The 15,004-nt window shown below is 37.5% G+C and overlaps 1 protein-coding gene across 5 annotated transcripts in view; it reads right to left on the minus strand.

The window, feature by feature from the left end:
• Positions 1–129: 129 nt before the first annotated feature.
• The window catches only part of MIA2 (MIA SH3 domain ER export factor 2), a 28,512-nt gene continuing 13,637 nt past the window's right edge, over positions 130–15,004 (minus strand). For 3 of the 5 annotated variants that reach the window (XM_072338219.1, XM_072338222.1, XM_072338221.1), the window contains 16 exons: positions 14,220–14,342; positions 13,551–13,674; positions 12,890–12,936; positions 12,601–12,691; positions 11,273–11,411; positions 9,617–9,718; positions 8,447–8,507; positions 8,099–8,134; positions 7,201–7,268; positions 6,465–6,544; positions 6,010–6,141; positions 4,006–4,164; positions 3,231–3,362; positions 2,444–2,520; positions 1,833–2,055; positions 132–1,064 (listed from right to left, as the gene is read on the minus strand). In XM_072338219.1, coding sequence (XP_072194320.1) covers positions 913–1,064; positions 1,833–2,055; positions 2,444–2,520; positions 3,231–3,362; positions 4,006–4,164; positions 6,010–6,141; positions 6,465–6,544; positions 7,201–7,268; positions 8,099–8,134; positions 8,447–8,507; positions 9,617–9,718; positions 11,273–11,411; positions 12,601–12,691; positions 12,890–12,936; positions 13,551–13,674; positions 14,220–14,342 — 1,746 coding nt within the window. In that variant the 3' untranslated portion in view covers positions 132–912. Of the gene's footprint in view, positions 1,065–1,832; positions 2,056–2,443; positions 2,521–3,230; positions 3,363–4,005; positions 4,165–6,009; positions 6,142–6,464; positions 6,545–7,200; positions 7,269–8,098; positions 8,135–8,446; positions 8,508–9,616; positions 9,719–11,272; positions 11,412–12,600; positions 12,692–12,889; positions 12,937–13,550; positions 13,675–14,219; positions 14,343–15,004 lie in introns of all 5 variants that reach the window. The other 2 variants (XM_072338223.1, XM_072338220.1) reach the window with 2 other exon arrangements.

Genomic DNA, 15,004 nt, shown 5'->3' on the forward strand with positions numbered 1-15,004 from the left:
GGCTGCTTGGTTGATAAACGCTGATATCTCTGCAGCCTTGCAGAGTTGAAAGAATGAAGACTGTAAGCCTGGGGAGCGCTTTTGTTTTGTCCCTTATTAGTGTTAGAACACTGTTAAACTGAATTCATGCTGGGACAGTAAAAAAAGACTTTAATTGCTGTTTACTGTGGCCATGCATCTCTAATAACAATGATCTGGAGGCGCTGAAGCATCACATACAGTTGTAAGATGGCAATTCCTTGCTTTCACAGCATCTTGCCTTTAAAAAACCACAAAACAAACCTGAAATGAAACACCTTATGCCAGCAGTTTTCAATAGTGATAAGAGAGTTGCTTTACGTTCCCTTTCCTTTGTGCCACAGTGGGAAGTCGTTGGCATCTGCCACTCTGTGAAGCTTTTTCAGCTGAAAAGATCACCCACAAGTCATGAATAAATAGAGTTTGTATGTAGTTGGGTTCCTCTTCCCTTCCCTGAAAGTTCCCTGTTACTGTGGTACTACAGAAGTAGTTATTTCATTTTAACATCTTTACATATTATTTATTGTGTTTTTTTCCCCACATTCTATTCATAGAGCAAGCATCACTTTTAGCATGCAAAGCTTCCCTGTACATCTGAACAAGGACAAAGCAGCTGCATTTCTAAAACGATTCACATTATTTTACATACCTCTGAAGAGATCACCCACATTAGAAATACTTAAAGTGACTGCTGTACAATGGAAATCACTTATTCACAATATCTGTAGTTATATTTCATTCTCTATTTACAAAATACTATCCTGAAAATTTTCTATTAAGCTTCAATTTGAGCAAAGTAGTTTATTTATACCTAAGTAACAGCGGTTACTTAACATAAGGGAAAATGCCACTAGAAGAGTACAGAAATGGTTCAGCACGGTGCTCGGACACCTGTCAAGTCTCTTGCTGTGGTTCCGGTTGTTCTGTGGCCGATGTCTTTGACTGAGGTGACTCAATTCTGTTTTCAGGAGGTGGGGGTGGAGGCAAGAATTCAGGTCTCTGAGGTGGATAGTGAGGAAAAGATCTCATGGGAAATGGATTTCTCACTGCGAGACAATGAGAGTAGTCCAGTTAATACCAATCACACCAGCAAACCCACACCTGCTCCTTCTACCCCATGTTTCTTACTGCTTATAATGGCCTACCTAAATAGAAATCACAAGGTAGAACCACCTTAGATGATGTGCTCCAATGAGACAAATACTCTAGGAAGGGCAAGCACAAAATACCCACTTTTCTCAACAGTGATCTGGTGCCTGGCTTGTGACAGTAGCCAGTTAGTGTCTGCTAGTGGGCTGCTGCTGCTGCCACCACTACCTTCACTTTGATGTGCAATTGATCTGGTAGCCCTCAGCTGTCATGCTGTACAAGTACTGTGGAACACAGAGATTACTTCCTCACAGCTTAATCCAAGAACAGCAAGAGGCAGAAAAAAGCCCTTCAGTCTGATACCTGCATCTTGTTCCAAAAATGGAAACTACAAAGTGAAACAATTAACAGGTATGTCACAAATGCATGCCTTTGTATAGACATCAGCATACCTCACAGGTAAAGAATGATGAAATTCTATGATTTATGTCTGATGCAGCCTCCCAACCACTTGCTCTTCTACCTGAGAAAAGGAACCTTTCATCTGCTGAACACTGCATGCTCTTTTCCAAAGGTAACATCAATAATACAACTGCAAGCAGCTCTGAAGAAGTAAATATACACTACCACCTTAACCAGGAAGTTAGACGAACTGAGAAGTGGTCTGTGCAAATGAAAACTGAATGAACAGGCAATAAACCACTCAGCTAATGGGAGTTACATACTTGGCAGTGGAGGGCGTGGAAGCCCCAAGTCTCGTACTGGAAAACATTCACGTGGTCCATAGATGCCAGCAGGGGGACGGGGAGGAAAAGGGGGCTGTCCCATGAAGGGTCCTCGGGGATCCATAGGCATCATTGGAGGTCTGACTGGAGGGAAAGGTGGATGAGCAAACCCTGAGCCGACTGCTTCACTCTCAGATGCCAGCAGCTGATCAGGGAGAGAGTTCTGTAACACAGTGAGAACGTGGAAGACAGCTTAGGGAAACGGTAAAGGAAAGAGAATATCTTAAATCTCACCAGGTCTGCTTTGACACGGACTGTCACACAAGCTTTAAACCAGTTCTAAAAGGCATAATCCTGAGCAAGGCTACTTTGGTGTACAGGCCATCAGCTTGATCATAGTTTCACCTCTCAGGTTTTAATTAGTTTTCAGCAGTGATTACGCTTGTAACGTCTCAAAGTTAACTCACAAGACAGTGAATACTGCGATAAAAGTCCACATACAATTTTTATAGCTTGAACTGCACAGTGCAATACGTTACTGAGTATTACGGACATTTTTTTTCCTATTTTAGAAAATATATTGTAAATCAAGTTTCTGCTTAGCTACTTACACTAAGATTAGGATGATCTTTCATCTCATTTCCACTCGGTTCTGTCAGCGGGCTATTTTCTGAAGACATCTGACCATCTGTATGCAGAAGTTAAACAAGTTACTCAATGCTGACCCCCCACCAGTTTCTTTTCTTATGTCAGAAGATACAGGCAAGAAAATTAAACACACTGCTGCGCCAAGCAACTACTCTGCGAGCAGACTGAAAGACAACCAAGGAACACAAAAGCTACGCTTCAGCATTTTCACCAGCCTGTATATTTGTTCCTCGACAGTCAAGCTGCATAACACTTTCTGTTTTAAATTCCTGCTAAGCTGCTCTCAAACTCTGTCAAACTTTAGCCCTTCTGACAAGTTTCTTGCTCCTGAGATATCTGCCTTAAGTTAAGCTTTTGGTGTTACGCATCTCATCTTAGGAAAAGGCATGTTAGCTTGGCTGAGAATCTGTAGTCAGTTCACCTTAGAGTTGGAGCCTGGATTTCACTACTGTGAGATGTTGCTCTTCTGAGATCAGAAGGTGATGGGTGTATTTTTACAAATGCCTAAATCTGGTGAAATTATATGCCTCCAAAAAGCAGCATTCACAAGCTTAATGAGCTGCTAAATGTTGGCAGCAACATTATCTAAATGTTATCCACTGTTTCTATTAAGTAGGCTACAAAGTGCCCAAGAACCATGTACTCAGAAGAGGCTCTTATTGCTAATCCCTCCCAAGGCTTCATACAGTCATCCTGCACTGAGATTGTCCAGTTGTTTGAACCACAGAAGCCAGGTAAAGCAATTCCCACCTGTCTTCTCAAAAGACTGCATATTGTAAGTCCGCAGCTCTGCTGGTCCAGAAAGTCTTCCAGTATTTGGAGGATTAGGGAAGAATCTTTCTTGTCTTCGAGGAGGAAGAACTGAATCAGTATAAGGCTCACCTGTCATTGGGGAAAAAGAAAATATCACCAAACAGGTCAGTGTTTCATACAATTTTACACCAGCAAAATCCTCTGGCTGTCTTATGCACTTGGAAATAGTCAAAGTGACTATTAATCAGGGTGGGAAAACAATCTTTGCTTCAGTAGCAACAAAGGCCAATATAAAAATAGTCTACCGTTTATTTTAAATCACACTAGTCTAAGAGTGACATTTTCCATTACACTTCATTGTGTTCTCCAACACGTTTCCAATTTGCTTGCACTGAATCTAGCTACTATGCATCTACGAAGCAAACTGCAGCAGCGAGATTCAGAACAAGGGTGGGTAAGAACACAGTTCTGGACAGGAAAACAGGACTGCTCCTCTGCAGTGTCCTGGGGAAGTAGCTGAGATCTGGCAAATAGGAAAGTTCACCTTGAATGAACTTTGAGTTTCATGATCAGGCTCATATGCAGCCGAGGAGGTTTATATGCAACCATAATATCTTGCTGCAACTGACAATTTTTCTATAGCTTTTTTTTTTAAATGCTGGTTTTTAAAATTGTAGTATCTCTGTTTCTTTAATACAGACACAAAATACTTAAATATATACACCACAAGTCAGTAATTCCATTCTTCCAGTAGCCAAGCAAATTTCTGTACCTGATGGAGGCAGAATTATCCTGCGTTCTCTGTCCCAGGGAGGAGACAGGGATCCAGTATCTGATGGTGGTCTGTGGGGATCAGTTAATCTATCAGAACTCATGTCTCCTCGTTCATTACTGGCTTCATACATGACAGTAGATCCTGGTCCTCTAGATCCTAATTGAAGAAATCAGAGAGCTATTTACTCAGGTTTTTAAACCCTCCATTATGTCTTTCTTCATTAAGACTGAAAACAATGGAATGTATCACGAAATGCCAACACTTTCAAGATATGAGAGGAGCAAAGGTCCACAGGAATCTCCAGCTGTTTGCTGATGATGATTTACAAGAAGCCTATTAAGGTTTGTTTGGAAGGAAAATATCTTAGTTCAAGAGAACTGTACTCTACAGTACCTGATTTTTTTAAATCATTTTTAAGAGTAGGAGTTAATGCAGAGAAACTACCACCTTCATGGTAAAGGTTATTGTTAGCACTACAGCAAGACCTCATCGAGTTAAAAATTATCACTCAAAGTTAATATCCTCATTTAAAATATCTGTTCATATTATATTCAACACTATTCTCATCCTCTCTATTATAAGAAAAAAAAAAATAGAGAAGACCAGGTCAGCATATAAGTAAGTGGAAGAGAAATTGTGACTTCAGGTCTATGGTTTCCTTTCAGGTAAGACTTGGTCTGAAGATTGACAAAATACACAATTCTGGTATCCTCCTCTATTCCAAAATTCAACCTAGAATTCAAAGCCATTTTCTATCTTGCGCAGTGAGACAAGCACTATCATTACTCTGCAGTTACATCAACTACACACATCATTTGTTTAATCTATCCAAGTTATATTAAGTTTTCTATTGCAAAATGAAGCACGGTCATGCCTTTGCATAGTCACCTTCCCTACTAAGACTCCACTTTGAAATCCAGTTTTCACTCTTACTCACCAGTAAGAGCTGAGCTACAATTTAAAGATTAGCGTGACACTGAAATTTCGTTACTTATTGCCTCTACTCAAGGAAAAGTTGCCAAACCTGTAATTCTTCTTGTTTGTGGTACAGCTATGGTGGAACATTCAACCTCAGCTCTTTTTCCCCTCTCTTAGAACATGAATCAACTTTCAGATGGAGCCGGGTATATTATTTACAGAGAATTAAAGTACATAAGCAGACAATACTAGTTTTTTAAAAATCAATATTGATTATTGAAATATAAATATTTTTATATATTTTAGAAATATTTTGACGTATTTTTCATTAAGTACAGTTGGCAACAGATTTCATAGCAGTACTAAGTTATATTAGTAGCTTCTTCGTTACCTCTAACAGATGCTGAACCCCATACTAGAACTCACCCATGCTGTTTCCATTAAAACAATAAACATGAAGGAGTCATGATTCCTTCCCTTAGGACCTATGACACCTTGGCTTTCCTTCAGCTACTTCTCAGCTCCTACTCCTTATACACAGCCTCCCTGTTCTCTTTCAGCACTAGGAATAAGACTTTCCCCACATACAATGACTGCCTCAAACTTCAAAACTAAAGGGAGAGAAGCACTTCACTGAATCAGTAACTTCCTACAGAATCATTTTTCATGACTCTCAGTAGAATGCTGAGAATGAAGATACCTCCACTTTCCTTCTCTCTCTTTAAATGAATGAAACGGAAGCATCTGTATTTTTCCTTCGGAAATCTAATTGACTCATTTAACTTAACATCAGAAGTTATTTCAGCAGAACTGCGTTTGTCCAAGAAATAGAACCAAGTTTGGCTCTTTTCTCAACTTGCTGAATTGAATCCACTGACTAATTCCAACAAAATTTTCCACTGTTGTACCGATGTACATTATACAGATTTAGAAGCAAGTTGAAAAACAGGAAGAGTTTGTCTGTTTATACTGAATTGGTTGTTTTAATGCTTTTGTCACCAGTAAGAGGAAAAGGTGTGACAGATTGATAGCAGAGGAGAGAGAAATCCAGAACAGACAGGTTTTCAAGTTTAAGAATTGTACCTCTTCCTCCTCCTGCACCTGGAAGCATAGGTGAAAGCCTTAAAGGACCCTCCAATAAAGTTGGAGGGGAAAGAAAAGCTCTTGTTTCAGATGAAGGCCGGCCCATTGGTGAGGGTCCATATGGGGAATGCTCTGGAACAGTTAAAACAAAATACTCAAGTTCACAATACTCAGTTTAGCAAACTGTAATAAGTAATTAACTTCTCGGGTGAAGTTTAAAACTAAATTCAATAAGTGAAAGGAGAACTGCGTCCCAGTTACTGTGTGTGTCATATTTCCAGTCTACTCTCATCAATGCTGCCAACACTCTTAGTTTCAATATTACCTAGAGCAACTTTTTAACATGACTTATTTGTACGTACACGAGGCCAAGGGAGGTTTGAAACAATAAGATCTCAGGAAACAAAGCCAGAACCCAGAACTATTAGGGTCTATTTTACAATTCAATACTGTACCTCTGAATGGTCTGACTGGAACATCAAGAGCATAGGGATCTTTTTCTAAAAGGTCAAGTTTAAATTCTGCTTCAGTTAATCTGTAAATAAGCAAAGAAAAGTGCAAAAATGTTAGCAGACCGCACTGCTCACTATTGACATTCCATCTGTAGATGCTAAACAGACAGACGTATTTCATTCTCTGAAGAAAAAAAGACAAGGGATGTCACGGAACTCTGAATTTAGTAATTCCTCAAATTTCTTTACTCTAATGTATTTAAACTGGAATTCAGAAGTTGAGTAGCACGTGAGATATCACGAGTCCTAGCACAACAATGCTCTCATGAGCACTTCAAGATACGCTTTCGGTGTTACTTTAACTGTACATCTAGAAGTTCTGTCTCATTAGGTCAGTACTAACTTCTAAGTTAAGTTACAACATCAATTGGTAATCATGGCTTCTGGTTAATTCATACTTATTAGAGAAACAGTATCATCACGGCCTCTGAGTCCTAGTACTACATTCTGCTTCTCTCACGAACTAATTCAATACCTCACACAATTCATATTTTCTTGCATGGCATCATTACAGAAATCCTCAACTGTCTCTCTCTCTTTCAGAGCTATGATGCTCTCTCTGCCCTATCATGATTACCATTGGTTAACACATGTCTGCAAAACACAGAATTGCACAAATCCAAAACATGCCCACATGTCAAATCACATTTGTTCAGAATCAGATCAGGACTGAACTTACTTTTGTCTGTTATGAGCGTTTTCTTTTCTTATATCGTTGAGTTGTCTCTCAGCTGCACGAGCTGTCAGCTTTCAGGGGGAACAAAAATCAGATGCTTAGATATTTCTGCTTATTAGTTAAATCCTTCATAAACGTGACAGCTCCTAGATCCAAGGCACTTTTCTATCTGAGGTGTGTAGATTCTCTTTTTGTTGTATACTACTGATGCACAAAGCACATGAAACAGGGCCTCATAGACATCAGCAAATGACACCAGCAGTTCTGCTAGCTAACTTCCTCGAAACAAGAAGGCTTCCCAGAAGATTCTTACAACTGCAGGGATGGTATTCTTAAGCTACAGCTGCTTTGAAGCATAAACAGATTACATACAGGATTTAAAATCTCCAATTTTACCTAAGGAAATTTTCTATTAAATTAATACAATTCAAATCTCTAATATTACAATGATGAAGTCCTGTAACTTTTAGCAGGACGATCTCATACAGACTGTTCTGCAAAACTAAAGACTGTATTCAGGAACACAATTGGAAGTCAGGAGATATTTTAACGTTTCCTGTTTGGAAAAAAGTAAAAATGGAACTTAGAGCACCATTTTTAGGAGGCTGTCAATGGAACAGTGTGTTCTCACAGGACATAATGTCTTCTATTAGTAGATAAAAGGAGTGGAGTACATCCAGGAAAAATATTAAAATGGCACTGAAGCAAGGCCAAATGCTTGTGTTATTAGCAAAATGTCACACTCTTATTAAATGACTGCACGTAATTCAAGCAGATTTAGTGCTATAGCAAATAATGCTGCAGTACTTAAATTCTACTGAGCTCATAAAGCAAGCTATTCAAATCACTGAAAAGACAGTAGTTGCTACAGAATTAAGAACATGTAGTGTTTTGAACTTACCCAATTATCATGAGCTTTCTTCTCGTGTGAAGTAATCTGTGGAAAAAAAACATTTTTTATATCATTACTGAAGAACATTACTCATCTGAAGAAGAAAGTTAAGACTGATTCAATGCTCTCATTCATAGATTTCATGCGTATGAGACAAACTTAAACCAAAGCTCTTTTTTCAGTTACACAGTGATCTCTGCTAATAAACCGAGTCAACCAAAACAGATGGAATAAGAGAGGTTAAAAGAGAACAAACCAGAAGCCAGATGAAGTACCACAACGTAACTGAAAGTGGTATTTCAGTGCAGCAGCATCCATCCTATTTGGCAAGGATGCCAGGTAACACAAAGCACACACCTGATTCTCATAAGAGCGAATGGTTCGTTCCAGCTCTTCTTCCAGATCTTTCGCTCGCTCTCTGTAACAAAAATAGCTTTTATGATGCTGTAATAAAAAGTTAAGAAATAATAGTTTTAAATATAAAAAGCACAATTGTAGCACTTGAGATTTTATATCTATTAAGAAGTATTGTTACTTAGACCTAGAATTAACAGCACTGTTGCAATTTTTGTATATCCTGCAGTTCTTCAAGTAGTACAAATAGAATGCTAAAAATAAACAAAAAAATCAAAACTATTAACATCCTTCCCAACTCTTCAGTGGTTTGTGATACGTTTCCAGTATAAAGAATAGCTCTCTACATAACACCTTAACAGCCAGCCTTACCCAATGTAGCAGCTGTTACACTGCTGGAAGCTTATGTCATTTCAAGCTACTGGTCAGTTCTGAAGGACAATTGCTTGCACTAAGGTTATTTTCAGACCACAGAAAGCATGAAGCCACCTTGTTGCCAGCTGTCCTGTGCCTCTGCAGGTGGGCCACAGATACATGGTGAGGATGCTAAGAAGTGAATTCCATATTTCTATAATACTGAAAAATGCCTACAGTAACTTCATATTCCAAAGAAAAATTACTGTAATTAACTGTTCAGAACGCACAGCTGATCAGTATTGTTTACTTTGAATCAACACTCCCTGAAGCACTGAAGGAAGACAGGAAAAGAATTATACTACAGTTTGAGAAACTACAGAACAGCGAGCGTAACATGAAACAGAGAAAACCAGTTGAAAAACTATAGAAAATATTCCTGCGTTGGAATATTCTAGAGAAGAATTTCTAGACAGTAATTCTATTTTACAACTTAGACATACAGAAATAGAGTACACCAAAGCTACACAATGAGTACGTTCAGAACGATGGGAAAACCAAACATTAGATTCACCTCACAGTATTCTCTTTTTAACTTTGTATTTTGATGCCCGTTCAGCTGACATTTCATTATGAATAACATCCCTATGAAAAAAGCTCTCAGTGGTCTTCTGTTCTCAATTACGTATGTATTACTACACACAAGGAAGCACACACGCACAAAAAGGAAACAATCTGGAAGAAAATACATTCACTTCTTCTGGTATTCTCTATTGCCTTTTGTTCACTTCCAAACAAGTGAGTAAAATCTGTAATTACCTGTAGCTGCTCAGTTCTTCAGCAGCATGAGTAATTTTCTCATCTACTTTAGAAAGCTTTTCTTCTTTTTGTAGGCGTTCTCTCTCTTCTACTGTCAGTTTCCTTTAAGAAAATTCACAAACTAAGGTTAATTCTGTTTTTAAATCAACAATTCTGTAGTCAGAACATCAAGAAAAAAACATCTCCAGTTACTTGGCTGTAGTGTACAGAAAATGTTTATCTAGATAAAGGATTTTACAGACAACAAACTAAATGGCAGAAACAGGACTAGATTTTATTCATGTTAATTTATTCAGTTCATTAGTTTTGTTTAATGAAGCATCATGGCTATTCCTAAAAGCATTCTGGAAGAGAATTTTAACTCCCAAATACTAAAGTTCTCCTTTTGCAAAATATTTACTCTCTAGGGAGTAAAGTATTTCTATTTAAAACAAACAAAAAAGCACACAACCCCCTTCGTCCCCCCCCAAAAAACCCCAAACCAACCACAACCAAAAAAAAAACCAACTACGCAGACCTACGTTATCTTTCAGTGCTATTTCAGCAGCTATTTAGCAGATGTGCTGTTAGTAATAATAGCTTCTTTTACTCAGCTATCAAACTGTTTTCAATCTGTATTGGCTATATATAAGAATGCTGAGCTTTGGCATGGTATGTTTAAATGGCTAATTTTTAAGTGGTTCCTTTCTATTCCATCATCTCTCTTAAAATCCAATGTTAACGCCGTGGATTTCTGGGTTTTGCTACACCTGCAAGGATGCCAGTTACACATGTATTATATATGAACTACAGAGCTCTTTATTGTTGAGAGTAACACTTAAAATAGGCCCTGCATACTGCATAGTACAGAATCAAGACTTGTGCTGGTTCTCTTGCTGCCTTCAGAATTACATTTGCTCCTTGAAGAAGTAGTTTTTGGCTAGCAGAACCGTAAATTCATGCCTTATAATGACTCCCCCCTGCCCCTTCCACAGCTACACAGACACATAATGCTGCAGAAGGTTTTACGTGTTCCATCCCATCTTTACCAGCTGATTTCCAATCTTTTCCATATTTTTTTTCAGTCATAGAAGTCACAAACCATCATTCTTAACTGGGAGCAGATGGTATGGCCTTTGCATTGCCTTTCTTGGTAAGGAGAGCCTAAATCACAGATGTTCTGTGTTGCTTACTGATAATAGCTAGCTTGTCTATGTATAACTCCTAGCTTAGTTTTGCACATAGCACCAGTCTTCCATAGACATTGCTAGCCCCCCGTTACTATATTAAATATACTCCACAGTTACAGAAGTTACTGATTGCATTTCTTTCAGCACCTTTGACAGATGAATTAGATCACATCTTTACTTAAAAGTCAAGCTTTCTAACTTCACCTAACTTACTCCATAGATTAAAAGGCTAGTTACTTCTCCTCTTATCCTGTTCTCCATACTTACTTGAGGAAAAGTCCTAAAATAATGTACCATTACTTCCATGGAGACAATATAAAACTGCTTTGGCCACAAATGTACACAAAGGTAAGGAAATTCTGTTACGTTACACATAGAGAACTCTGTAAAACAACATTCAAACTTTCAATCACCTTCAGCCCCCCAAACAAAACGTGTGAATGTCAAGCAATAAGCATTGAATATAAAAGACAGGAGGAACCCTCACCTGTGTAGTTTCATTTCATTTTCTTGATAAAGCTCAGTCATAACTTTAAGTTTCTGCTGAAGCTTTTGAACTTCACTTTCCAAACGTTCGTTTTCAGACTGTAAGGAAACTTGTTCACTTTGGAGGTTTTCTATACGCTCTGTCAAATACAGAGATAATTATATTAGGAATCAGACACAGTTCATAAAATTCAAGCATTTTCAACATTTTTGGACTGTAATGAGCCTGTAAAAACTTCCGATGCAACATTAACTTAATACAGTATGCAATAACGTGCATTAATACATTTCGGTAGATTATACAAACTGAGAGACAGTGTTGGCCCTTTGATGGGATGCCAGCGATTATATTCTCTACCTGCCACAAAGCGCAGCTCTGAGCACACAACTAACCTTGCAACCCCTCCCAACGGCAGAGCTTCTCTAGGCAATGCAGTCTTGTAACTCACAATGTAAATTTTCATTGACAGCTTTTATTGCTGCCATTACTCCACTAAAAGAATAAAATCTTTATCGTCATATATTCTTGTAGATTACCCATTCAAAGTCTTGCTAAGATGCCTAAAGTGATAATTCTGGCTCTAATCTGAAAGATTTGCCTAACTATTTTATCCAAATTAAATCAGTCATGTCTCTTTATTTACTATTCCTAAGCCTAAAGAAAGAGCTTCAAGTACATTTAAGTACCTTTATGGGACAGAGTAAAAATCCATTTGAAAAATGCATCAGCATAAGAAGTCGGTGTAAATAACCATTAAGCACTGAAAATATGCAGTTTTATGGAGCACACCATCGTTCAAATACCAAAGCGTGATGGCTATTCTGCTTGCTTTTATCAACAGAAGCGATAGTTATAGAGTATTTTCAAATCACAGTAGCAGTTTTTTCATTTCATAAAGTTTAATCCAGTATAATACATACAACAAAGGAAAAAATAAAGATACTTCTAGCTTCAGAGCTCTAAATGCACTACTTCAGATCTTAATAAGTATTCAGCTTACGCTACAACTAAACTGTCAGCTTGAGTAGGTGGTTTAAAATTTTAGACTAAAACTCCATTGTTTCACGTCCAGTACTTATGTAACAGTATTTTATATTTACTAACATCACTTATCCCAGATAGTTTAAGGTTTTATAACTTCCACACTCCAAAAGAATACAATAAAATTGAGAAATGGTGCTTCAGCAGTCAATTATCAATTACTGAACTTGGATTGCTTCAGCACCAAAATCAAATATTTAAAATAGCTAACAGGCATTTTTAAATGTCAAGTAGGTCTATTAAACTTCAGTTTTTAGTGGAAATAATATGTGATGTCATTTAATTACCTGTAAGTTCTCCCTTAGCTTTACTTTCATCAGACAGTTTTGAATATATTTGATCTCTTTCTGTTTCCATGGTCTTTAAACAAGCATTTAACTACAATCAAAATGAAAAAAAAAAGCTTAAAATTATTAGAAATATTTGCATGCGAAAATATTTAAACAACAAAATCGCACAACTCTGTGATACCACTAGAAAGCTATTTACAATTAAACTTAGCATTAAAAAAATCACATATATTGTATTTAGATTCCCCACCCAAAAAGCATCCTCAAATTTCTTAAAATCACATACCTTTGCAGCATAGATCAATTTCTTTATGGTTCGTTTTTGCTGATCATCTGATTGACAGAATAGAATGTATCACTTATAAAGCACAGGAAGATTTGTGACAGAGCTTACTACTTTGCTACCAGTTTATTTTTATTAAAAAATGCCGCAATAGGCAAAACATATTTTAAAACAGAAAATAGGTGTGTTCCTCCCTCACTGACAGCCTCAGAATGCACACATTAAGAGTGAATGCATTCTAAGATTTACTGGGCTGCACTCTGTGGTATCACCAGCACTAGCAAAAGGGAAGCCACACACAAACAAGGAGGAGGAAAGGCTCTTCTGTGCTGCTTTTTCAGGGGATCCACATCTTTACCCCCAGCGCTGTCACACTGCCTACAACAACTAACAGCTGTGTAATGACAAGAAAGTAGAAATTAAGCTCTAGGGACCCACAGTACTACTCATTTCTCTGTAACAATACATTTGCATCTATACCCACCCATTAAGTCTATGGTAGCACTTGCTAGCATTTTTCCAGAAGTTTCTAAGCATCAAATAACTTGTCTGACATGAATAACATCAGGTGAGTTTTGAAAATCCAATTTTTATTAAGTTTATCTTTCTACTTTCCTTGAAGTTTGTTGGTTTGATATCCACTGAAATGCATTTAATATCATACCTAAATGCTCCCCATTTTCTGTTTCACCCTTTAAATCGGTGTCCCAGTGGTTATCTTCAGTGTCATCATCATCTCTGACTGCTGAACTCCAGTCTTTCATCTTTAACAAGTACTGTGTCAGTGACTAAGAAAAACCCCAAACAAAACAAGAATAGTAAAATAAGTACAAATAATTAAAACTTTGTTAGCAGTACAATTACTTTTCCAGGTTTTCTAACCTTTGTTTAGTTCCCCTAGTAGATTAAGTGAACTTTAGGTATAGGACTCTAAATGTCCAACATTATATTCTTTCCATTAAAAAGTACACCACATCATGGTATGCTCTAGCAAAGGCTGTTCAAGTACCCAACTAAGTAGGCTTTTCACAAGGCTTGTGCAGACAAATAAGGCCCTAACCCCATACTCCAAATCTCAAAAAAATATACCTATTAAAAAGGAGAAACACTTGATTCTTATAAAGATCTGCTGGCTTCCAAGACTGTCATAATGCTCTACACCTGTGCTGCTAAGCAACTTTATTTGCTTAGCAAAAAAGGAGACATAAAAGGATGGACACAGTGGACACAGCAAACAAAATCCCAAAACAACTTAATGTGTTCATTTCTCCTGAAACTTCATGGTTCACATCAATTTGAGTAATCCACTTCGGTGCTGACTTTTATAATTTACCTTGACTCGACTCTCTTTATCCTTCAATACTTCTTCTGTATCTGCTTTAGACGATTCAAACATCTTGGTTTGTTCATTTAGTTCACTAAATCGTTCACCCCATCCTTCTGCTTCTTGTAAAAGCTAAAAAGGGAAACACAGGGTTAGGGTGATTATTTCTTTGTATCAAAAATCAAGGATGATGTACAAAACAAAAAATAGGACTGTGGAGTTCATCAGCAGTTCCCTTGTTCAAACTGAAAGGTCCAGTCTTCTCTCTGACATGTAAATCTGAGAGTGCACATCTGTTACAGTGTTTAAACTATGATGTGCCAGAAGATGATGACCCGTTAGTGCAAATAGACAGGAGGGAAAAAGCACTCTAATTTCTGTGAACAAATAACACCTTTGTTACCTTTTAAGCATAAGTGAAATTCCATCTTAAAAAAAAAAAAGAAAAAGAAAGGGATATAGATCTTCTAGTACAGTGGACTAGTTCACATGCTTACAACAACCTTATAAAAGAAAACACAAATAAACCAAGCAGATACTTTCTCTTCTTTCCTTACTGGGTTCTATGAACTATTTCCAGGTTCTTTATCCACTAAAAAGCCCAGCAAGATGCAACATATACAGATGTTCTGAAATCACTAAAAACAGCCACACACAGCTCAGCTAATGACAAACTGCAGTAACTCATCCTAAATGACGTGGTTAACAAATGACTATACCCAGGTAATTTTATCTGGAAGGAATTAAAAATATATATTTATTAAGAGCTTGACAAATTGATTATATCCCAAGGG

This window comes from Excalfactoria chinensis, chromosome 5, assembly GCF_039878825.1.
Source record: "Excalfactoria chinensis isolate bCotChi1 chromosome 5, bCotChi1.hap2, whole genome shotgun sequence".
In the NCBI taxonomy this organism is placed as follows: domain Eukaryota; kingdom Metazoa; phylum Chordata; class Aves; order Galliformes; family Phasianidae; genus Excalfactoria; species Excalfactoria chinensis.